This window comes from Meles meles, chromosome 10 (assembly GCF_922984935.1).
Source record: "Meles meles chromosome 10, mMelMel3.1 paternal haplotype, whole genome shotgun sequence".
NCBI classification, from domain to species: Eukaryota; Metazoa; Chordata; class Mammalia; order Carnivora; family Mustelidae; genus Meles; species Meles meles.
The window spans coordinates 54,351,719-54,379,331 of record NC_060075.1 but is presented as its reverse complement, the minus strand read 5'-3'; the positions used below and the strand labels follow the sequence as shown (position 1 = coordinate 54,379,331).

The 27,613-nt window shown below is 40.0% G+C and overlaps 1 protein-coding gene across 1 annotated transcript in view; it reads left to right on the top strand.

The window, feature by feature from the left end:
* DNAH11 (dynein axonemal heavy chain 11) overlaps positions 1 to 27,613 on the top strand; it is a 325,583-nt gene that overhangs the window by 244,430 nt on the left and 53,540 nt on the right. Inside the window, exons 64-65 of the mRNA XM_046021406.1 lie at positions 8,958 to 9,193; positions 10,361 to 10,483. Of these exons, the coding sequence (XP_045877362.1) occupies positions 8,958 to 9,193; positions 10,361 to 10,483 (359 nt within the window). The remainder of the gene's footprint in view (positions 1 to 8,957; positions 9,194 to 10,360; positions 10,484 to 27,613) is intronic.

Genomic DNA, 27,613 nt, shown 5'->3' with positions numbered 1-27,613 from the left:
CTATCCTGGGGATTTAGAGGGTTCATAAGTTAACCCGTCAGCAAGTGACTATGGTTGTGATTTTTAAAACCTACAGATCAAGCATGGCATTTATTAATGACCTGTTGACATAGGTAAGGTGACCTTGGAAGGAACCCTTTAATAAAGCAGGTCAGCCATCCTTAATCCTTCCTAGAAATGAAGACTTCATATTCTAAATAATTGATTCTCCCCAATTTCATAAATAAATTTAACTCCGTTTGAGTCAAAACTCTGGGGTTGGGGGGAATTATATTTTTACTTGACCCAGTGGTTCCAAAGTTTGTTGAAAGAATATGTTTTTGAAAACACCAAGGTAATTTTGGAATAGAACAGTAGGAAAGCACTTGTCCTTCAAGATAGCAAAATATGTTCTAAAACGACAATAATGACAACAAGGTGGTTCTGCAGGGGAACTAGAAAAGTAGAATTGAGTTCAGAACTGATCTAGGATGTCAAGAGATATTTGATCTATTTAATCGGTAATAGTGTATAAACTCCCACAAACATATGTCCCCTACAATATCTATGTCCATACCGTGTCTCCACTCCTGATGCTGTAAGAGGAACAGCTGACACTTGTATCTAAGAGTGATCCTCTGGGTCTCTACTAGTTTCCGTCTCCTTTCCCTTCCTCAAGGATAATGCCAGAGCAGTTCGCCACTCTCCTCAGTTCTTCCCTCCCTGCTAATTCATGACTAGATCATTGCCACCAGCATGCAAATATGTAGTTATTTCTCCCGTCAAACAAGATACACCCAACACGTTTCTCTTGACTGCTCCCTGCCCTTCCAGCTACTCTTCCATTTCTCTGCTCTCATTTATAGCAGTCACTTCAGAAGAGTCATCTGCAGTCACTGTCTCCAAGTCCTCCCTCCGTTTTCTGAATCACTCTGGACAGGCTTTTGTCCCCACCACTCCACCAAGCCTCCTCTGGGGCGGTTTCGCTTCCAGGTTGCTAAGTCCAGTGGTTTGTTTTCCATTCTCCTCATACTTGCCTCTCGGCTGCACCTGATGTAACCGATGCCCCCGTCCTTCCATCAGTACCTTCTCTACTCGATTCCAAGACCTCCCCTTTCCCCGTCTTCCTCCTACCTCACTGACCAATCGTTCTTGGGCTTCATTACATTTTTCCTCTTCTCCCCACCTTTAATGGTGAAATTCCCGGCTTTTACTCTTTGAGGTGCTTTTCACCAGGTTCCTGGCTTTAAATGTCCCTGGTATGTCAGTCATTTGCAAAAGTGTATCTGTGGCCCAGACCTGGCATCTTCACTCTTGTGCCTGAAAGATGTCTCCCATACAGCGCATCCCAACTGAAATCTTCACCTTCCCCCCACAACCCCTTCTACCCAAGTACTCCCAACTTGTTGAACAGCAGCTCGATCCCCCTGTTGGGCCCAACACCTTGGAGTCACCTGCATGTGACTCTTCCCTATAGCACTCATATCCAGTCCATCTAGGAAATTCTGTAGGCTACGCCTTCAGTGTCTGTTCAAAATCTGACAGTTTTCCTTGCCTTCTCTGCTCCCATCCTGGGCCAAAAGACCATCCCCTTCTTGAGTAACTGCAGAAATCTCCTAATCTCCTAAACTGCTTCTCCTATTGCTGCATGTGTGGCTCTGCTCCCAATCGGATCTCAGTGTATCAGCCAGTGTGATCAGTTATAAGGGCAAGTCAGAGAAAGTGAATTTTCTTTGAAAATCCCTCTGATGACCCCACCCCATCACTGCACTTCAAGCAAAAGCTAGAAATCCTAGAAAGTGTTGTAAAACCCTCTAGGATGTTGCCCCTTACTCTTGTTATCTCGCTTCCTATTATTCTTTTCCTCACTGCTCTGCTGCAGTCACACGGGCCACCTTTCTTGAATACACAGGTGTGTTGTGACAACTGCAGGCCCTTTGCACCAGCTGTCATCTCTGCTTCAAGTCTTCTCTCAGGACATACAAGTATCTCTTTCCCATCCATCAGGGCTTTGTTCGAATAACATCTTCATATCCCTGGATACGATTATCACCTCCATCCCTCAGCATGCCTCCCCCCACTCCATTTTTTTAACCATAACATTTGTCACTTTCTAATATGTTATTTCATTTATTCATTTGCTGTGGTTAATAGCTTTTCTCTCCCTCAACTATGGTGTAAGATCCACAGAAGCAAGGATTTTGTATGGTTTTTTTAACTACTCTATGCTGAAATGGCACCCGGAACGTCGTAAATGCTCGGTATATCTCTTCACTGAGATGTAAGTTCCATACCATACAGTTCACCCATTTAAAGTATACACTTCAGTAGTGTTAAGGGTATTCACAGAGTTGTACAACTATCACCACCGTCCACTCTACAACATTTTCATCATCCCCAGAATAAACCCCATATCCGTTAGCTCCAATCACCCCTTCCTCTCCAGGCTTAGACAGTCACCAGCCTAATTTATGTCTCCACAGATTTGCCTGTTCTGAACACTTCCTAAGGATGAACTCACAGAATGTATGGTGTTTGTTGCCTAACTTCTTTTATTTCACATGTTTTCCAGGTTCATCCATGATATGTAGCCTGTATCAGGGCATTGCTTGTTAAGCCTGAATTATATCCTATTATATGAATGTGCCACATTTTACTTACACATTCATCAGTTAGTGGGCATTTGGGTTGCTTCTATTTTTTGATTATTATGAAAAATACTGCTGTGAACATTAGGGTTATTCGTGTGGAGGTTTTTTGCATAGACATGTTTATTTCTCTTTGGTACCTAGGCAGGAGTGAGGTTTTTTGTTGTTGTTGTTGTTTTCAGGCTGCGTGGTAGCTCTTTGTTTGATCCTTTGAGGAACTACCAGACGATCAATATGTATTTTTAAAATAAAGGAATGTATGCTTACATGTACATTGCATATCAGTAGGGGGAGTAATGGAGTTTTCAGTGAATGGTGATTGAACAACTGACCAACCTTTTGGGCAAAATGACAATTAGCATTTTCCTTCATAGCTTCAAGGCAAACAGAAAGAGTTCCAAGTGACTTAGAATGTTAAGTAAGCTTCAAATAATGTAAATACACTGGTATGTCATTAAAGACGGGAAAATACAGATGAACAAGACAAATTAGTAAGGAGCCATACTGTAACCCCCATGTTATAAACGAAGAAACAGAATTTGAATTTTATCATAAGCATCAAGAGTCATTGAAGGATTTTAAGTAGGTCTTTGGTCAGAATTACACTGGGCACAGAAAGAACAGTGACTTGGAAGGGGAAGAGACCATTGTTCCTGAGGCCGTATGTTACCATGGCAGAAGCTGGTGAGCTGAACAAAGTGCTGACAGCAGACATGGCCGGCAGGGGGTGAGGCCAGATGAGACAAGCAGGAAGCACTGGTAAAACAAAGCCCTGGACTGCCAGTGGGCGCAGAGGCAAGATAGGCAGTAGGCGCAGGTGCCATTCCCAGAGATTAAAATTGGTTTGGGAGAAAAGATGAAGGTAATAGAACGATGACTGCATGGTGTCTCTGAAGCATTCAAGTGTCAGTGACCAGTTAGGATGTTGGATAAGAGCATTATTGGGTGGAGCGTCAGATTTGGGAGCCATCGATGTATAGGGAGTTGTTGGAACTGCACTTGGGTGAGGTCATATCAGAGGAGCTTTAGAGTAAAGGGAACTGCCTCAGTGCTGGAAGTAGAGGAAGATGAAGAAGGAGCAGAGATTGGAGAGCACCTCTGGCCAGCATGGTGCCATGGGAGGCAAGAGTGTAAACATGGGGATGGTTGGTAATGCTGGAGCCACAGAGAAACGTGGGAGGAGAGCTAAGACCTGAAGGTGTCCTCACAGATGGAAATGTGAAGGTCTTCTGTGACCACGAAGGTCTGACAAGCCAGAAGCCAGATTGCGCTGAGTTACACAGAAAGTGAGAGGTGAAGGAGTAGAAGGAAAAGACATTATTCTTGGAGGAATTTGCCCGTGATGGGGAGGAGGTAAGCAGAGTGCCTAGTTAGAGACATAGAGTATGGGTAGGGTTGGTTTTTCAGTGTGAATGAGATGGGAGCATGTTTTCTTCCTTCAGGAGAAGAAAGGGAGAAGGAATTGTGAGGGACAAAAGGGTGAGGAGGGATGAGGCCCCGGAAGTGGGGAGGGACAGGCTCCAGAATAGAGGGAGTAGAATGACCTTCAGATTGGAGAGGCAAGACTCTTTGAACTTAGGTGGGAGGGAAGCTGACAAAAGTGGCTAGTGGTAGAGATCTGGAGAGAAAGTTGACACAGCCACACATACTGGTCTCTCTCCTCTCAGGAAGCCTGGAAAATGCAGTACCCCCTGGCCAAAGATGAGCAAACTGGCACCAGGCGGACATGTGTGAGGGGAGTGAAAACATCAGAAATGCCTGTTGAGGGCAACAGAGGATAGATGTTAATTGTTGCCAAGCAGCTTAAAGAAACCAAAGATGAATTTGAAAAAGATAAATGCGTAGTCACTATAATAAAGCTTTCATCAGCAATAAGTGTAAGAGGAAAAAGAAAGGGCAAAAGATGTTGAATACAGCCAGGACGGATAAGCCAGAAGGAAACGAAGGCAGAGGAGGTCATGGGGCAGGCAGAGAAACAGTTAAGGAATGGAAGGTGCTAATTAGGCTGAAGGAGATGCGAGTATAGCCAGAAATGTGTGGTTTAAAATATGGTAGAGTTTTTCAAAAAATTAAATACAGAATTACCACATGATTCAACAATTCCGCTTATGGGTATATGCCCCAAAGAGGTAAAAGCAGGGACGCAAATACTTGTGTATTTGTTCATAGCAGCGTGATTCACAGTAGCCAAAAGGTAGAAGCAATCCCTGTATCCCTCAGTAGATGAGTGGATAAACAAAAGGTGGTGTATACAGACAATGGATTATTATTCAGTGTGAGGAAGGAACTTCTGTCACATCCTACAACATGGGTGAACCTTGTAGACATTATGCTGAGTGAAATAAGCCAGTCATGAAAGGACAAGGATTGTATGATTCTACTTACATGAAGTATCTAAAGTAGTCAGATTCATAGAGACAGAAAGGACAATGGTAGTCACCCGGAGCTGTGGGAAGAGGGGGCTGGGGAGTTAGCAGTTAATGGGCATGGAGTTTCCGTTTGGGAAGATGAAAAATTTGTGGAGAGGACTGGTTGGGATGGTCGCACGACAGTGTGAATGTACTTACTGCCACTGAACTGGACACAGAAAAATGGTTAAAATGGCAAATTTTGTGTTATAAATATTTTACTGTAATAAAAAAATGTATGGTAGGTAAGAGACTAAGTATCTTAGTACCGTTGGTTAGAGTAAGTATTATGTTTAAAGGTGAGAGCTATAGACAGTCATGTTTAATCAAATTGGGGATTAGAAATTTAGATTTCAGTGAAATGATTTCAGATTATTACAAGGTCTGGGACAGCAGTTGTCATCCAAGGAAGGAGAACGTAACACCTGATCAGAAACATGTCACACTCATTGGAGGTGGGGGCATGTGGGGAATCCAGGGATGGGGACATTGTGTCATCCTCCTTGGTGGTCCTGTTACTTTCCTCTCCCTCTGCTTTTTCGTCCCGAGTGCCAGAGGGGAAAGAGAGTGCAGAGTTTTGGCATGAAGGATTTCAAGGCCAGAGATTAGATTCATCATCTATATGGGAATTGAAGTTGTCACAGTTTGATAGCAAAACTTAGAAAGGCGAGAAGGACCAGTAGCTATGTCCTTAATAATTAATATGAGGAGACACATAGAGGATTGTATAACTGGACTCCATGAGCCTCAGAGGTGGCATTTTTTCTTATTAAAGAATGGGAGCAGTGGTCTTGGAATGACCTGGAGGGAAGTAAGAAGAATGACAACTGTTTTCCCACACATGTGTTGAGTCTGAGAGTATTAAGAAAACAGTCTACTTGAGAAGGCCCTGAAGCGAAGTAAGACCTAAGGGAAGCCATTCTTGCCCCCCAGCCTCATGCTGAGATTATGTGGGTATGAACTTTTAAAATATAGTGATGTTTGGTTGAAGTTGAGTCATTAGTGGTGGGAGACTACACGTTGGCAGCGTTTGAAAGCTCTGGCACATTCTAAAATGCAGCGTGGGGTTGAGAACCACTGCCTTAGGTGAGAGCTGGTATTTTGGTGAAAATGAGTGGGTAGTGGGAGCAAGGTAATTTGGTCCAAATGGGATCAAGCTACTAAAGGGCCTGTGGGAAGGGTTGTCAGAATGTGCAGCGTCAGGGGCATGAGTCTGGAGGATGGATGGGGAAGAACCAGAGCAATACAGCAGGGACTGAAAGGACAGGGACAATAGGCATATGTGGCCTGGAGGGTCCAAATTAAACTGTTACTCAAAATTGCTTTCTTCCAAAGAGTAGCTCAGAGAGCGGTGACCCAACAAGACAGGGGTAGTAGTCATACATGTCCTGTGGGTCTAAGAAAAATGTTGCCCAGAATTGTTTCCACCCAGAGCTGTTGTCCTCTGGCACATGCAACAGAGACCTGGACATGTTCATGGAGGCATTTACAATCCGCTCATCAGTCTGACCTAGCAGTTAACAGACAGAACAAAACAAGGAGTCATTAGTGCTCTTAGCCTCTTTACGCCTCAGTGTCCTAAGCGAAAACAGACAACCAAAGAGGTCTACTTGCCAGAACTCCTCTAAGTTAAATGAGACATTGAAAAGAGAGAATGTATGTGAATAACTTTTGTAAACACTTAAAGCCTTATAAATATTAGTAGTTTTGTCACTGTCCTTTTCAAAGAAATGTGTTTTGTTTCGTTGTTTTAATTCAGCAACCTCACGGTTGTTTTACTGTAATCCCGGTATAATTGCTGTACAGTGTGATCAGTTTCTGGTGTCAGTGTAGTGATTCAACCGTTCTATGCGTACCCAGTGCTCATCATGATGACTGTGCTCTTTATCTCCTCACCTATTTCAGCCATCCCCCCACTTCCCCTCCAGTAACCCTCAGTTGGTTCTCTGTACCGAAGAGTTTCTTTTTTTTTTTTTTTTGGCTTGCTTTTTTTGCTTTGTTCGTTTGTTTTATTTCCTAAATTCCACGTAGGAGTGAAATCATATCCTTCTCTGACTGACTTCTTTCACTCAGCAGTAAACTGTCTACCTCTATGAATTGAGGTTTATTTTCCTCTGCCTAAACCTAGGTTAAAGTTGATTGTGAAAGCGATTCCTATGATGTAAATATATAAAAAAAAATTCCAATGAAAAAAATTTCTTGATGTACTTCTGCAACTATTTGAACACAGTGCTATCAAGAAAATATCCTGAAATTTGTGTCTAAAAATTTCAGTGTCAAAGTATCACACAGCTGTCAGGATCCTCTTTGGTGTGAGCTACCTGCTCTCTTTCCCCTAGTAGATTAAAGATTTTATTTATTTATTTGACAGAGAGAGATCACAAGTAGGCAGAGAGGCAGGCAGAGAGAGTGAGAGGGAAGCAGGCTCCCTGCTGAGCAGAGAGCCGGACGTGGGACTCGATCCCAGGACCCTGAGATCATGACCTGAGCTGAAGGCAATGGCTTAAACCACTGAGCCACCCAGGCACCCCTCCCCTAGTAGACTAAAATGATCATTTAAAAAGGGAGAGGGAAGGTTCTCTTTGATCCCCTGCACTCAACTGTGCGCCCAGTAGGTGCTCAAGCAATTCAAACTGTGGAATTTGGACACAAGATCTACCTGTGTACTGTCTCCTATTCCTTGTAGCATCAGAAATTCAAGTTTTTTAAAGCCTCCGGTTGTTACAAGTTGTTTCCCTTAAGTCAAAGTTAAGAAGTTAAAGCTGCAGACTCCTTGCTAATAGTAGGATGCTTATTCAAAGATAGCGATTTTCTCGTGTCTTTGAGAAAACTGTGTGTCAGTCCCAAGGCTTGTTGGTAGGAGATGGAGTTTATTGCTAAGATAACATTGTGGTCGGAGACAGTAGGACTATTGTGCTACCCTCTCTAGAGATAGTGACATGAATTGCATCGCAGCTCTACTGTAAGAATCCTGCTGCCATTTTCTTTGCTGCAGATCCCTGGCCAACCAGTAAGTCTTGACTCCAGCTGCTGCTACAACCCAGCCCCACACCCCCCCGGCCCCGGCCCACTCTATGTAGGGCTCTTACTGACCTCTCTAATGGAGGCATGTTTCCATGTTAGCCCCTCACCCAGCCACCACAGGGGATTTAGTATGTAGGAGGTGCTCCATAAATATTTGGTGGTGGATGACCAAATGAAGAAATTCTTTAATAAATTCCCTTCTATAGTCTTGTGTATTTTTTGTAAAGTCCATTTTTGTGAAGAATGATCCTTATTCTTTAAACAGATGTTGGGGACACCCGGGTGGCTCAGTCACTTCTGAGCATCTAACTTGTGATTTCAGCTCAGGTCATGATCTCAGGGTTGTGAGATCAACACCCCACCCTGCCCCCACAACCTCCCTCATGCTAGGCACGCGAGGCTGCCATCTCAGCCCCTGGGCAGAGAATACATCCCGTCAGCCTACCCACAGAAGAGAAGTCATCTCTTGGTAATGTTGGCCTGTGCTACAGGATGAATTGTCTGAGCAAGATACTGCGTTTGAGCCTTGCTCATGTGGGACAATGACCCCTGGAGCAAGTACATTTCTGTTCTCCTACGGTTCTTTCTGGTGTCTAAGCCCCCCTCCCCTTGGGGGAACAGGCATTGATGTCTGCCTAGGGCCACGTTTCTTTCTCTTGAAGTCAGATGCAATAATAAACCACATGTTGAATACTGCATTTGACAGATTTCGGAGCAGTCAGTACCGTGTTTATAGGGTCAAATTGTGTTCCATGGCGAGAGTTGCATTTGGCTTCCGAGAGCCCTGAGAGAATTGGCAGGTGTTGTCTTGGCTTTCATCTCTCGTTTTCTTGTCTGTCACACGGAGTCTTTTCTCTCCAACCCTAGCAGTTGACTGCATTCAACTCTGATTCTCAAGGTTTCCATCCCCATAACCGAAGGCCTGAACTTGGTTGCCATGTTGACAGACGACGCTACCGTTGCAACCTGGAATAATGAGGGGCTGCCCAGTGACAGAATGTCGACCGAAAACGCCACTATCCTGACACACTGTGAGCGCTGGCCCCTGATGATCGATCCCCAGCAGCAGGGAATTAAGTGGATCAAGAATAAGTACGGAGCAGACCTGAAGGTCACACATTTGGGCCAGAAAGGGTACGTGAAATTGGCAGGATTGGCTTTCTGTTGAACGGCCATGAAATGGGTCTGATTTTTGCCAAGTACTGGTGTTGCCTGCCCTCTCTGCTACTGTGAAATGGGGCAATGTTGTTTATGTGCTTGCTCACACTTCACATAAAGTATCTTTGAGGAAAGGGCCTCTCTGTTAGGTGGCATCCACTTACCTGAAGATGAAATGAAGCTGAAGTGAGAACAAACCCTGCACCTGAATGGAAAGATAGGTGGGTTTCCTAAGACCAAGAATGGAGCAGAATGGGCCGTTTTCCCTGAGGACATTTGGCATGTGGCAGCACAGCAATGGTCAGTGGGTGAGAAATCTATTCCCAAACATACACCTGGCCTGTTGTAGGATTTTAGCATGCCTACAACCCCAACACTGACTGAAGAGAATTTTCTAGTCAAGTTTTGTATATCGCCTTGGAGAACTAAATCTATTCTGAGACTTTCTGTCATTGGCGCCTCATGACAATACTGTTTGATAAATTTGTCTTGGACGAAGTTGGTCTTCAGTTAATATTGAATAATTTTAGACTTACTGGTATTTGATTTGACCCTTTCATCATCTTTTCACATAGAAAACGAAATAAGGAATTTCTGCCGTTGTGCAGATAAATGTACTCCTTGCTTATCTGAAAACTTGAAGAAATTATTTTTGAGGGGGAGAGCCTATGTTTGGAGAGGGAGGATGAAATATAGTGATAATTTACCACTTGCTACGACAGAACTTAAAGGTTTGAAAAAAAAAATCAATGCTTGACTAAACCACAAGGCATTTAATATATTTTGGATTTTTTTTTTTTTTTTCTCAAAAAAGGGACCTGTTAAATGAATTTAAATTTATGGTGTTTGGGTAAGTTACATTTGTCTCAACCATGGTTATTGTCAAAAAAACTAATTAACACATGGACTTATTCATACTGTTGAATTTCACTTGGAAAATATCACTGTGTAATTCATCTCAAAATCTAATCATGAATTTCTATGTAATCTAATTGAATACTTTATGAAACAGTTTTCTCTAAGTTAGTCTGTCTCATTTTTAAAAATCTACATTAAATCAAATATAATTTAATATAAATAATTTTGAATATTTTTCCTGTGCTTATTTACATGCTATTATCTCAATTCTGATTGAATTTTCAGGTTTTTGAATGCCATTGAAACTGCTTTGGCCTTTGGAGATGTCATCCTAGTTGAAAATCTGGAGGAAACACTAGATCCAGTGCTTGATCCCCTGCTTGGCAGAAACACCATTAGAAAAGGAAAGTAAGTTTTCTTGAATTTTTCACCTCTAATTTTGTGCTACATATGAATGTACTCAGCAGCTTCTGTTAGCCTCAAAATCAACACAGTTCTTTGGAATGTTGTTGGTGATGTTTCTGAGTTTCCATTCCATGGCACCTCCATTCTAAGAAGCAACCTCAACACGATCCAGACTTTTAGACGATGTCTTTGGTAGATTTAGACTCAAGTTATCCAGTCCCTGATTTATAAACCAAAAAAATGCTTTGTCACAAATCTGCGAGTTGTTGCTCCTTGATCAGTTCATACCAAAGAAGCTTAAGACTGTGCAAAACACCTTTAGTGTGTTTACCTAAACTGCCTGTCTTCTGTATCCTTATTTACTTAATGTTTTTCTTCAGGACACTTCTAAGTCTACTCCCTGTTTTTGGTTTAACTCAGCTTCATCCAAAGTAATGACATCCACAAAATGAGGGGTTTACTGTGCTAGTTCTCTTTTTTCTAATACGCTCACAATATGTGGAAAATATATAATTTTAAAAAATTCATTAGTGGGCCCTTAAAATCATTCCCATACCGGCAGAGGTGCCACCAACAACTGAGAACATGTCCTGTGAGCTCTGTGTGATGTTCCAGATAGCTGCCATTCCCCTGGACGCCTGACTGTCCAGGACATTGTTCCAGAGGCAGGGAAGCCATCTGCAAGGAGTCATCATAGCATGGTCTAGAAATGTGAAAGGTCACAGGCAGCCAGCATGTCTCTGACCGAGTCTTCATGGGCTCATGGGAGTGGTGGCATTCCATATGCTCTCTGTGCCGCTTCACGCAGGAAACCGACACTCCCTAGACAATTCACTGGGCTTCCTTCTCTTCTTATGTGTTTTTTTTTCCTTCAAAGAGCTATGATTTCAAAATTTCTCCCCCACCCTTCTTTGACACCCAGTCTGTCTCTGCCTCAAAGTTAACGGTCTCCTTTCTCATCACCAGTTTTTTCCTGTCAGTTTTAAGTGAAAATAGGTCTAAGGAGAACTAACTTGTTTTTTAAATAGTCCCTAGCAGATTAGTTGAGTATTTATTATACAAGTAAATCCATTTACAGTGACTGACAACTTATAATTGTTTAATAAGTCAAAATTTACCCAGCCAAGCATTTAGAAAAATTTAATGAGCTACTTGACAAGCTGCAACTCTGACATAAATATAATTGTAGCTGCGTCTGATGTGTTAAAAATACAGTGTAGAATCTTGAATGTCACTGAAGTGAAATCTTTGTTATTAACATTTTGGCTCTATTAGTAAAGACCTAATAGAGAATGTGTTTGTGAAATACACATTCTCTAGCTTTAACTTGGACCTTCTTTTTTTTTTTAATCTTGGACCTTTAATAACACAGTTTAGGTATAAGAAACTTGGTGATTTTGTCTCTCTCCCTCTCATTCTCTCTCTCTATATATATTTATATTATTAAATATATTATAAATATATAATATGATTTTATATTTTTATTTCTTTGTATATATTTTATATAAATATATACATAATATATTACATAATAAATATTATGTAATTATGTAAATGTAATTATGTAAATGTATATGTAAAATGTAAATGTAATTATGTAAATAAATATATTACATAATAAATACAAATAAAATATACATAATAAAACATATATAATATGTAATAAAATAAATAATGATTATAATTTCATATTTTCTTTATATTTTATATATTATACATGTATTTTAATATATAAGTAATACATAATATAATATAAATATAAATATATAATTTTATGTATTACGTATTTAAATATATAAGTAGTATATAATGAATATAAATTAAATATACAATGTATTTTATATGTAAATTTAAATTTTTTATGTGTGTATTATATATTATACATATATATACACAGACGTATTTTATATATATATAAATTTAAAATTTCCAGGGACTAATAAATTTGAGTCACAATTTTTCTTCCGGATGGCTGTAGTTTCATATTATTGTGAATCCCAGAAGTCTTATATTTCAGAAACAAATATTTTATGTAGAATATCAAGGCTTTATCACAAACAGTCTAGAACACCTTATTCCAAATTATGTTATTTCCTGAATATGTACTCTTTATTAGGTTTTATGGAACTGATCTTATCATTCCAGCATTTTTTTTAAAGACCAAGAGAATCTAAAATGATATGTAAGAATATAACAAATGGTGTTTACCACATGTAGTTATTACATTAATAATCCTAGTTCCTAAACCCTCACGTGTGGGGACGATGACTTACATGAGTGTAAATTCTTATCTATATCTCCAGTTTTTCCCCCTTCCCTCTCTCCTTGCAGATATTTTTAGTACCTTTTTCCAGAGAATCTGAGTGCTGGTGAACTCCTTACATACTGTATCAGTCACTAATAAACCTTCTCTGAGCACTGTTGGCCAGGCGCTGTATTGGGGCCTGTAGATCCAAAGTATGATAGGGGAGAGAGCCAGCCTTTAAGGAAGCTCCATTTCCATATGGGAAAGGCAGACCTGTAAACAGAAGAAATACTGTGCTGTTGGTGTGACGATAGAAGTACTCAGAGTGTACTTGCCAGAGTGGAGACTTGGAAAGACTTTGTGGAAAAAATGACATGGGATTACATGGACATTTAACATGAGTAGATGAGTGGGCATTTGTTAGACAGACAAGTGGAGAGGAGAATTTTGGAATGAGAGAACTAAAACCAAATAGCAGAACACAGAACAGCCTCACAGCTTCGGGCAGGACTGCAAATGGGATCCACATCAGTGGAGAGGCTTGGGTCGGAAGGAATAAAGGACAGCAAGGCCTGGGTGAGGGGAGACCTCAAAGAGATGGGCAGGACCTCCAGAGTGTGGATCCCACAGATCACTTCTAAGTTGGCCCTTTTTCTATAGGTTGATAATTTTTTTCTTTTCCCCAAACACACTAAAGGGGCCCATTCTTATCAGTAACACTAGCTGACAAGAGCAGTCGTTCTTATCCAAAGGACCTTGTCTTCCTGGGGTAACAAATCTGGAGTCTCCATATTTTCACTTGAGAATCATGAGCAGGTCAGTGGGGAAGCTACTGAAGACTCTTAAGCATGCTGGGAGGAATATAATCAGATTTATTTCTGAAAGGGCATGCTGCTGGCTTTGTATTTTTTTTAAAGATTCTATTTATTTGACACCAAGAGAGGGAGCACAAGCAGGGGGAATGGGAGAGGGAGAAGCAGGCTCCCCACTGAGCAAGGAACCTGCTGCGGGGCTCGATCCCAGGACTCTTAGATCATGACCTGAGCTGAAGGCAGAGGCTTAACACAGCTACTCAGGCTTCCCAGCGCTGTTAAAGTATTGATTGAAGGGAAATGGACCAGAACCCATGGGGCCAGGATGTAATTAGCAAACAATGGCAGTCATCCTATTGAGGCGTGATATGACCCTAAATAAGGCAGTGATACTAGAAAAGCAGGAGAGGACAAATGAAAGAATTCTCAAGGAGTTAATTTCTTTTTTCTTTTTTCTTTTTTTTTTTTTTTTTTAAAGATTCTATTTATTGACTTCCTGGAAAGAGAGCAAGAACAAGAGAGCACACAATCAGGGGAGTGGCAGGCAAAAGGAGAAGCAGACTCCCCACTGATCAGGGATCCCAGTGCAGGGCTTGATCCTAGGACCCTGGGATCATGACCTGAGCTGAAGTCAGACGCACAACCGACTGAGCCACCCAGGCATCCCTCAAGGAGTTAATTTTATCAGTTCATGGTTGTTAGTGGGATTTTGTTGGTAGGGAAAAAACGGAAGGTTCAAGGGTGATTTCCAGTCTTCTGCCAGGTTAAATGATGGTGTGACTTACGGAGAGTTGTGGTACAGCAATATGAATAAGTGTAGGGAAAGAGGTAATGATTTCATTTATTAGACTTTCAAAGATGAAGGTCCTACTTTAAGATTCTCAGAAAGGAAGTCTAAGAACCCAGTGGGCTTGTGAGTATGGAGCTTGATAAGGAGATCTTGGGGAATATCTACATGGAGAGGCAGTTAAACCAGCTTGGTAGATGTGATTTTTTTTTTGAAGATTTATTTATTTTTGAGAAAGCACATACATGTATGTGAGCAGGGGGAGGGACAGAGGGAAAGAATCTTGAAGCCGACTCCACACTGAGCAGGGAGGCTGATACGGGCTTGATTCCAAGACCCATGGATTCATGACCTGAGCTGAAACCAAGAGTTAGACACTTAACCCTGGGCCACCCAGGAGCCCCTGTAGGTGTGATTTATTTAAGTACATGTTCCACAGTCAGAAGATCAGAGGTCACACTCATTTCACAGATGAGAAAAACTAAATGTCCTCTTGAATGCCCTATGATCATATAAATTTTAATACATTGGTGGAAATGTAGTTTCTTAACAAGTTTTTCCAAATAAATAGGCACTACCTTCTTTCAGTAGAATTCCTATGAGTACCACTTGGCCATCATACCTCTCCCTACTCTTTTTTCCCCCTAAACCTTGTTTATTTTCTCATCAGTGTTTTGGAATCCGTGTTTCTTTCTTTCTTTCTTTTTTTAATCCACATCTTACAGTATAGTTCAGACCTTTCATTTCTTTATGCTGAATGAAGTAATGTCTTTACATTCTCTCTCTGCTCATTCCTCTCCAACCCAGAGAGTGGTTAAAATAATCTTTCCCTAATATTGTTTCTATTGCTGGCCTGTTGAAGAATCTGTTAAGAATTCTCTGTTGTCTATTACATTAAATTGAAATGAAGCTCTTCTCTGAGGCCTTGAAATGCTTTACCTGTTTGATACTTCTTATTCCCTTCACTCACACAGATTAATTGCCCCTCCTATGAAACACTATTTTACTCACCTTGTCTTTCTACAAATCCCAAATTCATTTAATTCAGAGTTCAGCTGCTATTTAATTACTTAAATGGGAATTTTAAGTTTCCACTTTCATTGCTTCCCACTCTCAGTCCATTCTGTACTGGGCCACTGTGACATCCTGCCTTTATCTGTCCTCTTAGGACTTTTTTTTTTTTTTCCCCAGTGCTGTATCTGTGTTAGATTGCAAGTTCTCCATGGATAAGAAACATCTATGTCTTTAGAAAGATGGTTAACCAAAGTAAAAATAATGAAAACATAGACTTATTTTGGGCAGATTAGACTTATTATGGCAGATTAGATGTGTGAATACTAAAATCAACAAAATATGTTAAAATAGTCACACCTTCTGGCACTTGGTTGACAAAGTGCAACCAAAAAGCGGGAGTTGGATAGACAAGGAACACCAAAGCTGGTTTTCTTCTCGAGGTTTCTGCTAAAACCTGATAACCATGGATTTCTATTGTGATGGACACCTAGAGCCTGGACCAAGACAGCTGAGGGTGTGAAGTCTGGCTAGAGAGTGCTGTGCTTCAAAGGGCCATCCCTTCAATTTAAGGGTAAATTTGTCAAAAATTACACAAAACCCAGCCCTGCAGTAAGGAGTGCTTTTCTTTCTGTACCTTGGCACTGAGAGGAAGTGGGCAAGTGTCCCCTGAGAATTCATAATCAGAAACTGTCTCTCTCAAAAATGTTTAAGACAGATTTTTACTTAGATGACCTAAAAACCTCAAACCAATAACTTATTTTTAAGCAGGGCTGGATTGGCCCCACCCCAGTGTACTTGACAGACACAAACAAAAGTCCTGTCTATAATTATGTACATAAACCTAGACTTCAGAGGATTGTACAAGATATAATTCCAAGGTATATGAGTTCATGGGCAAAAAATCACAGAGCGTAGGAAATAAGGCATCATGAGTGAGCACCAATAGGAACATCAGATAACAGAATCCTTATCTCATTGCTGCTTTGTTTCATATTTCCTTGATTGTTAATAAGGATATGTTTATTAGCCTTCCAATCCTTGGATTGTTTATTATTCACTTTTGCTAATGTTTTCCATGATATTTGTCATCAATTTCTTTCATTCCTCATTTTTTTTTGCTTCCACTCATTGTTCTCTTTCCAACATGATGTTGAATTTATTCTTTTTAACGTATATTTTCCCATCTTTTCCATAGGACTTGGCATGGGAGGGAAAGTAAATACAGTGATCAGTCCATGGTCTTGAACTAGCTGCATGAGCATTTTCAAGGGAGACTTCAAGCTCTGGGTTGGGGCTTACATGCTAGCACGTGGTTGTTAGAAATTTGCACTGGGGTAGAAGAAGGAAGATGAAATTTGGTTCAAATCTTGGCTCACTGCCCTCTAGTTTGGTGAATTGGATTAAGTCGTTTAGACCATTTTTTTGTGTTTATGTTTTCTTACCTGGTGATGAAAAAAACAATACAACATAGCAAAAATAGGTAGTCAAAGTATATTATTTACTTCGAATCTGAACCAGTGAGAAGGACGGGATTGTGGATGATTGGGAGCTTGAATCAGATGCTAAGCCAGAGATCCTGAAGTAAGACATTGCTTTTATGGATGGGGGATGTGTAAACAGGAAATCAGTCCTAGCTGTTGATGTTTTAAGTTGACTTCTAAAAACAGGAGAGAGTTTTGGTTATTTAAATTGTACTATGTAGTGCTGGTACATATAAAATACATAATATACAAAAGGATATATATATTCTAATATTAGAATATATACATATTCTATTAGAACATACATATTCTAATATTAGAATATGTATATTCTAATTTAATAATGAATTAGATATATATCTTCCATTCAAACTATGAATGGAAACATGACCAATATTCTTTAAGCTGCATTTGTGCTCCTCTCGTTCCCCATTGGGTCTCCTCTCCCAAAGGTAGTATCCTAAACTTTGTTCTCATTTCAAAATTTTATTTAAAGTACTTTGATTTATTTTTGTTTGAGTTGGGGCTTCACGAAGGTGTCCTCCTCATGTATATAAAGGGACTCGAATTTTCTACTGTTCCATATCTAAGATTTCCCTGAATTCTTGTTTTTAGCTCCAGTTGTTTGATTTTCATCATCATCATATCAGTGCTGTAACTGTTCCTCGATGTATTTGATACTGTTATTGAAGGACTTTTCAGTTATTACAGGCCATGGTGCTGTGCATATGAATACGCTGAATGTTTGCATATTTGTACATGCATCTCCTGGTGCACATGCCAAGAGGGTCCTCAGAGTTTATATTCTGGAGAAGAGTTAGGCTGTAGAGTGCCTGCACAAATCAGCTTTAAAACCTAATGCCAGATTGTTTTCCAAAGTGTTGGTGCAAACTCGCATGCTCACCACTAGTGTAGATGATCTATGGAGGGTTTCAGAGAACCAAGGTAGTGACTCGCACCCTTCTACTGTTTTCTGGAATACAGACAAGCTGTGTTTTCAGTCCTATTAGCTGCCTCTTCCTAGGAGGGACTATTCTACATCCTTTTCTCTTTTCTTTTCTTTTTTTTTTTTTGCCACCTCTTATTTTTGAATGGAAAAAGTTGAGAACGCTCCATGTTTTGATATTAGTTTTGTTTACAAGAGCTTTAAAAGTACTTTGGAATAATGTTTGATATTTTAATGATAGTATTTTCACTTGATAAAATGTCTGTTTAACAAAGCAAATGCTTCCCTGCGACTTCATGTAACTCTAAAAAAAACAAAAAATTTTTTTTTTAAATTCACATGTACACACACTAGAAGGGGATATGCAAAATTAAAATAACTGGTTGATGTAAGAATTATTTTCCTTTTTTTGGGTGAAGTAAATAAGGAGGAGAAAACAATGGAAGAGAAAAGGGTCAGTTGGGCTTTAGTAATAGAGATACTCATTTGTAGTATCAGAACAGGAACAGAAAAACTTTGACTTTGCCTTGATCACATCCCAAACTGACCTACGTGGTTGTAAATTTTCTAATGGACGTCCCATTCTCGTGTCCAGCAACGAACATTTTACTTAATTTTTTTTCTTGTTCCCTTCCATCTTTACATGTCTATGTTGTTCTCTCTATGCCATTACCTTTGTGGCTACAGATGTTTCCCTTCGCACTGTAAAGGCCCAGTAGCATTGAAACCCAGGAAAGGGTGGGGGGACACGACCCACAAGGATTGCAACACCCTGTGTTCACCCAGCATGTCCTTACTGCCTCCCAGTCCTCCTCGCAGGTGGGATATCATTTGCATTTTTTTGCAAGTCACATCCTTCACAGAGTTTTCTGATATTAATTGTGCTTTTGTTTATTTTAGTTCTGTTTGTGTTAGGGGCCTTTTTTAAACCAATATTAGTTGATTCTTCCTAATAATGAATGTCTAAGAAGACGCTTGTGATAGATACAGCAGAGTCCAAAAGTTGAAGTTCATTAATAATTGGAATGTTGCGGAGTATGAAGTAATGAATACTAATTACTCCTTTCATGTCTGACAGGTCCCTGTGGACCAATACATCAGCCCAGACTTTAATTTGGTTCTAGTAATGGTTTCATCAATAGCACATTAAATCTGCGTTTGAGAAGATATACAGTTGAACCTGACCCACATAGTAGATACCACTGTCATAAAATGGCCACAGGCTGACAACAGCTGGGTAATTACAAATAATTAAATCCACCAAACTCCAGACAATCCTAATTTTAACTAAAATACATCTTATCATATCAATCGACAGAAAACATATCGGAGAAGATTTATCAACGTGTACTTTTTGCAAAGCAAATTTACTGGCTTACATGTTAGGGAAGTTGCTGATCTGTGAAGCATCTTCATAAAATTGTATCTCTTCAATCTTTCAAATCCCCCCAAATATTATTGAAGTCATTTTTTAACTTCAATCTTAGCTGGATCAACCTTACTGTGAGATGTATTTCAGATGGTTTCTGAGCATATAAATATTTTTTAAAAAACACTTTATACTTTCCCTATATTTTTCATGTAATTGTCATTTTAATGAATCCTTAAGTAGCATGTCATATAAAGAAACAACTAACAAAATTAACTATATGATTATAAATTTATTTTATAGAACTAATATAATGAAAGATACTTTACAGATATTTATCATGACTGTGTTTCCTAAAAGTGCTACCTTACAGTTAGCAAGGTTTCAGTTTATTCGGTAATATTATTCGGTAAAATTATCAACCTATGGGGTTGATGCTACATGATTGTACAACAGGTGATGTTAGATCCGTTGAAATAGATGAGGGCTTGGGTTGGACTTAAGATAGAGAACCAGGTTAAATTAAATCCCAAACTGTGGCAAAATGTGCTTTCTTGAACTAGGAGCTTCTTTTTAAATAAACTCAGGAGGTATGTAGTCTTATCATTATAACACTTGTGGATAGGAATTGCTTAATTTTCAAGTTAATTCATGCCCTGATACAGTAGAATTCAGCATTCTAGTCCCTCCTAATTTCTAAGTGCAACATAAGGTTTAATTATGGGAAAGACCTTTCTGTTAAATTTGGTCGAGTTGGGGTTTTTTTTTGTTTGTTTTGTTTTTTTTTTAAGAATAACATTCAGAGGTACCTGGATGGCTCAGTGGGTTAAGCATCTGCCTTCAGCTTGGTCATGATCTTTGGGTCCTGGGATCAAGCCCTGCATCTGCCTCCCTGCTTGGCGGGGAGTGTGCTCTCCCTCTCCCACTCATGCTTGCAATCTTTCTCTCTCTTTCAAATAAATCAAAATAATTTTTAAAAAAACATTCAAATTCTATAGATAGTCCACACACACTCATAGTCATCTTGGGTAGAAGTTGTTTGACTTGATGTGAAAGCAATTTCTAAATAGGTCACAGATAATCTTTACTTTCTTGAAAAAAGCAAATTTCTGGGATGCCTGGGTGGCTCAGTTGGTTAAGCCGCTGCCTTCAGCTCAGGTCATGATTCCAGAGTCCTGGGATCGAGTACCGCATCGGGCTTCTTGCTCGGAAAGGAACCTGCTTCTCTCTCTGCCTCTGCCTGCTTGTGCGTGCCCGCTCCCTCTCTCTCCCTGACAAATAAATAAATAAATAAATATCTTTAGAAAAAGCAAATTTTCTTTAAAAAAATGCAAACAGAACCAGAATTCCTTTTTCATGATACATTGTAATATTTAAATATGGCTATATTGAGATACGAAATAGATATATACATATGTCTTCATATTGAACATAATATATGTAAAATGTATATACGTATTCTGTTTCCCAGAGGGAAATAATCTGCTAGGATTTTCTTTTTTAGCTTCCTTGTTTCTTTCTGTGTGAGGGTACCTGGAGTCCCTGCACCAGCCGTCTTTTTTTTTTTTTTTTTTTTAATTGAAGTTTGCTTTTATCTGAGAAGGACGTGTTGGTATATTAACTATATGAAGCAGCAAGACAATTAACTCATTTCTATTCAGTACTTCTTTCCTCCTTTTCCTGGGCCGTCTTGCCAGCTGTGCAGCTTTCAGCCCAAACCTTTCCCCAGGAGCAGGGGTTTGACCAACTCCACGGGGCCCCCCCTGATGGGGTTGCTAAGTAACACAGCCACATGGCAAGGGCCGCCCACCACCGTGCTCCCTGCTGGAGCCATCGGGGCTCCCAAGCCTCATTGAGAAGCATTTAATTTGAAGCAGCAGGACATGTAGTAAAGCTTTTAGATGTCCATTGAAAAGTTTGGGTTTTTTTCCTTTTCTTTTCCTAAGTGTGTTTTTTCTGCAACGACTATATTATTTTCTTATCTCAAAAACCACCCGCCATCTTTCTACCTTGACAAGCAGGGCCTGGTGAGAGGCCTGGAGAATTCCTCCAGTCCAGGGAACTTGTGAGCTCTCTGAATTGCCCATCATAGAGGAAGGCCCTTCAGGGTGCTAATACAGTGTCGTAGGAAATTTCTCTCTCCACGGCGTCATGAGAAAGGTTTTGCAAATCTTTCTTAAAACAGTCCTCCTGCAGCGGGTCCTTTTTCTAAATTGAATATGCTGCTTTTCCAAGTTTTGTTTTAGATGGCAATAAAAAATAATGATGGTGTTTGTTCATGTACTCAGAATATCTAATCACTAGAGAAAGTCGTTTCGGTTTTTATGATCCAGGACTGATGGCATTTTCAGCAGCAGCTACACTAAATCTTGAGAACAGCTCCAACAAGAGGAGAAGATACTTCCTCCCATTTCTGGGTAGATATCTTGAATATAAGATCTCCACCTTGAGAGTCTCATCTTGATTATGTTGAGATAATGGTGCCTCAACTCACAGAGATTCTGGTTTTCAGAATCATTTCAGAATCTCACAGACACATTTCTGGGAGAAATGTTTCCCCACGTCTGTCACAGATGTGCTGTGACTATTAGCTACGAATTTATTTCACATGTATTAATATCGGTCCTCTACAGTAGAAATGACCTATGACTTGAAGAAATTAGGAATCTTTTCATCCCAAAGCCCCTTTCGGCTGGATTTTGAATGAACTCTGAAAGAATTTTGAAGTTCCCAATGTACCTGATTTTATGTAAACCTGACCTATGAAAAAAACTGAATTAATAGTTACTTTGTAGATGATAGTCTTTTATACAATAATTTATGCAGCTGACTAGTGAGCGTTTGGCATATTTAAAAGACTACTTTTTTCCCTTAAAGCCAGAAGATAGAAAATTTTTCTGTATGTTGAGTGATTTATTTTTAAATTTTATAAATTAATTCATTTGATGTATTCAGCTACCAGAAATTCAGCTCTTTGGTTAGACCTAGACACCTCAACAATCAGTGCTATTCTCCTTCATAAGCAAGGACAGAATGTCAAAGCAAAGATCAGCAGGGGATGTTCTCTGGACTTCATCTCTATCTTCTTTTCTCTGGTGGCCACAGATTGTACTGAGTCTGTCATAAGCTCTCAGTAGGCTCTTGTGATAGACGGTCAGACAAGTCGACGGAGGCTGGGGTCACCAGCTGTCCCCATGATACAGAGCAAATTAACGTGCAGTATGGTGCAGTTAAATGAATTTTATACTAGGAGTCTAGAGACCCAGGTTCTAGTCCCATTTCTGCCACTAAGCTCTGTGACCTTGGGCAAGTCATAAACTCTTTGGGTCCATAAAAGGGAATCAGTTGAATGATCTCTAGGGGAACTTCCTGCTCTAAAAGTACAAGTCTGCCAGGTGAAACAGTGTTTTTGATTCACCCTCTGTTCTATCCGATAAAACTATACTGTTTGTACTGGGGAAGATAATTTTATATCTGATCTGAGGTCGTATAATCGGTCTCTAACCTCCACACCAGGCATTCAGAGAAAAGGGGGCAGAAATTGGTCACTCCCTTGGAGAGATGGAAAAAACCATCTGGGAGCAACCCCATCCAGCTTCAGAGATTCCTGGCCCACATGAGTCTCCGTGGGATCCAGTGTCGGAGGAAGTCCTGCTTGTGGGGGGCCTGGGGCTGGAAAATGTGTTGTGAATGACTGCTTTAAGATAATAGCCATAATTGCAAGTGTTATGTTGTTCTTCACACCTGTTGTAGCTTCTTATTGGAGTTCAAGTTCAAGAGCTGTTGCTGGTTGCTGTATTCTAGAAGTCATAACCTCTGGGCTCGTGTCTTTCACAGAAACAACAAAGTGATTGTTTGCTTTTCCACCCCTCTGGTTAACTCGGTTGTTTTTTGGATCCTTCAAATCATAAGAGAGCACTAGCTATGTGTTTAATTTTCCCAGACAGGAGATTAACCAAAAATTAACCTAGCAGCAATGATAAAACCCACTGAGTCATTATGCAGTTTTTGCCTTTCATAGATCATAAACACCCCAACTGAGGATAATTTACTATCGCTGGGAAATTTGAACCTATGAAATAATGAAATCATTTTGTTTCCAAGCAAAATGTAAAATCCAGTTTTATAGGTAGACATCCTTCTCTTTTCCTCTAACTGTCTCTTTGGTGAGAAAATTTGACCTGTCCCTCAAGGCGGCCGATTCCCCACTCTCAAACTGGGGTATGTGAACACTCCAGGGTAAATGTATGTGTAGAAGGGGAGTGTTCAAGGGAAATTGGGAGCCACAGAGTCGTCTCTGAACTCTTTTATGGAGCATCACACTAACTCAGGTATCTGCTGAGTATTTACCCAGTTGAAAACGTTTGCCACCTACACCCAGAAGCAAAGTTGTTCAAACCTCATGCTTCATATTGGCCAGTCTCACACTTTTTCTTTTTCTTGAAAGCCCAGGGAGGGGAGCAATGTTAGGTGTAGTAGCTGACTGGAAAAATTATAGCTTGGTGGTACTAGGAAATGGAATGTGATTAGCTGCTGTTTACTTGCAACCATGGGATCTTCTAGAGTGGAGATAGGCAAACAACCTGTCTGGATACAACCCATGAGCTGAAAGTGGTTTCTGAAGGGTTGTCAACAAAGAATATTTAGGAAAGATGTATGCAGCCCACAAAATCTGAAGTATGGATTCTCTGGCCCCTTATGGAAATAGTTCTCCAACCCCCTCTCTAGAGATTTCTCCCTGAGGCCTGAACAGCTAGGACTTCCAGAAATAAAGAAGTCATCTTATGGGGCTTGTTCTGATTCTCACGTGTACACACACACACACACCCCTTCGCATGCAGACATCGAAATTAAACTTCTTACCTCAGTTCCTCAGCCTGCCACATGGACCTGGCCCAGTGGGCAACAATGAGGAAAACTGTGAAGTTGGTTCGTTCAGTATTCTTCATTAAAATGCACATTTTTAAGTGGTAAAATATTTACATTTTCTTCTCATCTGGGGATATAGGTTAGTGATTAAAACAAAGTTTATGAGGTGTGAACTCAAATCCAGTAAAAATTCATAAGCAATTAGGGAATATTGAATCTGAGGTCATGAAAGGTGGTGACAGACAGCATATCTGAGATACTGCCCTGAGGAGGAAAGAATTCAAACCAAGATGGAGCAGTTAATCACAAGATCACAAGACATGCCAAAGGTTTTATTTTAAGTTTGGATTTTATCACTGTGGTGATAGAAATGAGTATCAACTTTGGTATCGCTTATGTTTGGGATCCCCAAGCATAATGAAACCTTCACTCCTGAAAGTTCCTTTAGAAGCCAGTCAGTGAATAGTGCTAGCAAAGAAAGATCTTTCTCAAAGCTACCTTTGAGATTAACTTTGGAAACCTTTGAAAGAGAAGCTCAAGCAATGGGAGAAATTTTGATCATGCTTCAAGTGAAGGTGTGATCGAATATGTCTTCACCAAAAAGAATTGGGCTAACCAACAGAAACATGACATAGGATGGTCTTATGCGACAAGATTATCTTTCTTTGGGGTATATACCCAGGAGCAGAATATTTGGATTAAATGGTAGCTGTGTGTATAAGATTTTGAGAAACTCAAGTTGCCTTCTAAAGTGGTAGTACCATTTTCCATTCCCACCAGCAACGTATAGGGGTTATGATCTCTCTCTCTCTCCTTGTCAGCACTTGTTACTACTGTCTTTGGGGGTTGATTTGGTTGTCATCTAGTGAGTGTGAAGTGGCACCTTTTATTTGCATTTCCCTGATGACTCATAGTGTTAAACATCTTTTCAGATGCTTATTGGCCATTTGTATATATTCTTTGGAGAGATGACATTTCACATTCTTCACCTCTCTTTGATCTTGATATGACTGGCATGTTATATCAAGATATGTCAGAGGCATATCTTTGATCTTGATATGACTGTCATGTTGTAGGCAATTTTTTATATAATTTTTTAATTTTTTTTATAAACATATAATGTATTTTTATCCCCAGGGGTACAGGTCTGTGAATCTCCAGGTTTACACACTTCACAGCACTCACCATAACACATACCCTCCCCAATGTCCATAACCCAACCACCCTCTCCCGGCCCCCCTCCTCCCAGCAACCCTCATTTTGTTTTGTGAGATTAAGAGTCACTTATGGGGGGCGCCTGGGTGGCTCAGTGGGTTAAAGCCTCTGCCTTTCACTCGGGTCATGATCCCAGAGTCCTGGGATCGAGCCCCGCATCGGGCTCTCTGATTGGCGGGGAGCCTGCTTCCACCTCTCTCTCTCTCTCTGCCTGCCTCTCTCCCTACTTGTGATCTCTATCTGTCAAATAAATAAATAAAATCTTTAAAAAAAAAAAAGTCACTTATGGTTTGTCTCCCTCCCAATCCCATCTTGCTCCATTTATTCCTTTCCTACCCCCCTAACCCCCCACTTTGCATCTCCACTTCCTCATATCAGGGAGATCATATGATAGTTGTCTTTCTCTGATTGACTTATTTATGTTGTAGGCAATTAATGTGTTTTCATTTATTGAACAGACTAAACAGAAGAATGTTCCATCAGTATGTAAGATCTTATGGTCATAATGCCTGTTAGGAGGGAGTTAAGTAATAATGTTTGTGAGAGCAGAGACTGTGCCTGTTAGATGCCCAGTGCCTACAGGACTCTCCGACAGCCTGGCGTGGTGTAGGTGTTCAGTCACTGCCTTTTGAGTGAATGAATGTTTGGTTGTAACATGTTTTTCTATAAAAAACAAAGAACTGAAGAAATTATCAATAAGGTATGTGATTATTTTAATGAGTATAATATCAGCTGGAAGATATTTGCAAACCTGTAAACAGATGGTATTATTTCCATGACCTGTGAAACAAGGGCTTAGGGCCACTGTGCTCATTGGATACACCAACAGCTGCTCCCTGGTTCATTCATAACATTTGGCCTCTGGTTCATTCGTCTCTCTCTTTTTTTCCCTCAGTGTTTCTCTTTAACAATGATGTGAATACTCGTTTTTATTTATTTATTTTTTTAAAAGACTTTATTTACTTGAGAGAGAGCACAAGCAAAGGGAGGGGCAGAAGGCAGGGAGAAGCAGACTCCCCACTGAGCAGGGAGCCCAATGCGGGGCTCGATCCCAGGACCCCAGTGTCATGACCTGAGCTGAAGGCAGATGCTTAACTGACTGAGCCAACCGAGATGCCCCTATTTTTTTTTTAAAGATTTTATTTGTTTATTTGACAGACAGAGATCACAAGTAGGCAGAGACGCAGGCAGAGAGAGAAGAGGAAACAGGATCCCTGCTGAGCAGAGAGCCCGATGCGGGGCTCGATCCCAGGACCGTGAGATCATGCTTGACCTGAGCCAAAGGCAGAGTCTTTAACCCACCGAGCCACCCGAGGGTCCCTGTTTTTCATTTTTTTTAAAGGGAAGCATATTATAAAAACACTATACCAGCTTAGAAAAAAGTTGCTACCTGTATTGCTCTTCATCCTTCTAGGAAAAAAATATTAAAGCACAGGAAGGCTTGACACAGTAAAAACAACCCAAAACTGGATCACATGAATGGATTGACCATTCAACTTAATAAAGAATGTTTGCAATGGTTTGTTTGGCAGATCTTTTTCAAGCTTAGAATCCTGTAAAAGTTTTTGCTGAAAATATAAGATCATTACAATGCAAACAAAATTTGAGTGTTGGATGAAGAGGAAATGAGTCTTATCTGTCTTTTGAGATTCTTAGCTATAGTGACTAAAGCTTTAGTGATTAAGAGGGATTCTGTGCTAAAAGCTTTAGTGATTTAAGAAAACTGACTTTTTAAATAATCATTACACACTACCATTGTTTTACAGAATTCTTCCTTGTCAGATAAAATGGCCAGTGGTTCAGAAGGCCTTTCTTCACTAAGAGGCCCAAGAGGCTAACCTCAGAGTAATATAAAATTATGAAACATCCACCAGCAGCATCCTAAAATATTGCCACATCACAAATTTGGGGCATCTCTCCTCAAGTTTAAGAAAAGTTGTTGCAAGTATTGTGGCATTTTAATAAAAAGGAATGTTGCCTGAATGCTGAACTTGTTTTTCAATGTCCTTCTTTTGAATTTATCCAGTTTTCCAAAATTGATAAATTTCATGAAATAACATTTTGTCTATAAGTCAGTGAGTTCAGTAGTATTTTTTTAAAAAATACTGTATTTACATAAAAATAATATGGCCCTTGGATAGCTTTCTGTCACATTAGAATACCTCTACAATTAAAATACTGTATACACTGACTGTGGAAGAATGCAGAAGTTTTGTATTTAATATAAAATGGGAGACTGAGAAGATACTCTGTTTCAGGCTCACTTGTAGGCTTCTTACATGTAATTTTCCTCCTATGCAGTTCAGACCTCTTTGGTGGAAGAGTCTGAAAAATTTCAGTATTTGTCATTTGTTTGTTGCATGAATTTTAAAACCCTTCTACCGAATCCTTGTAG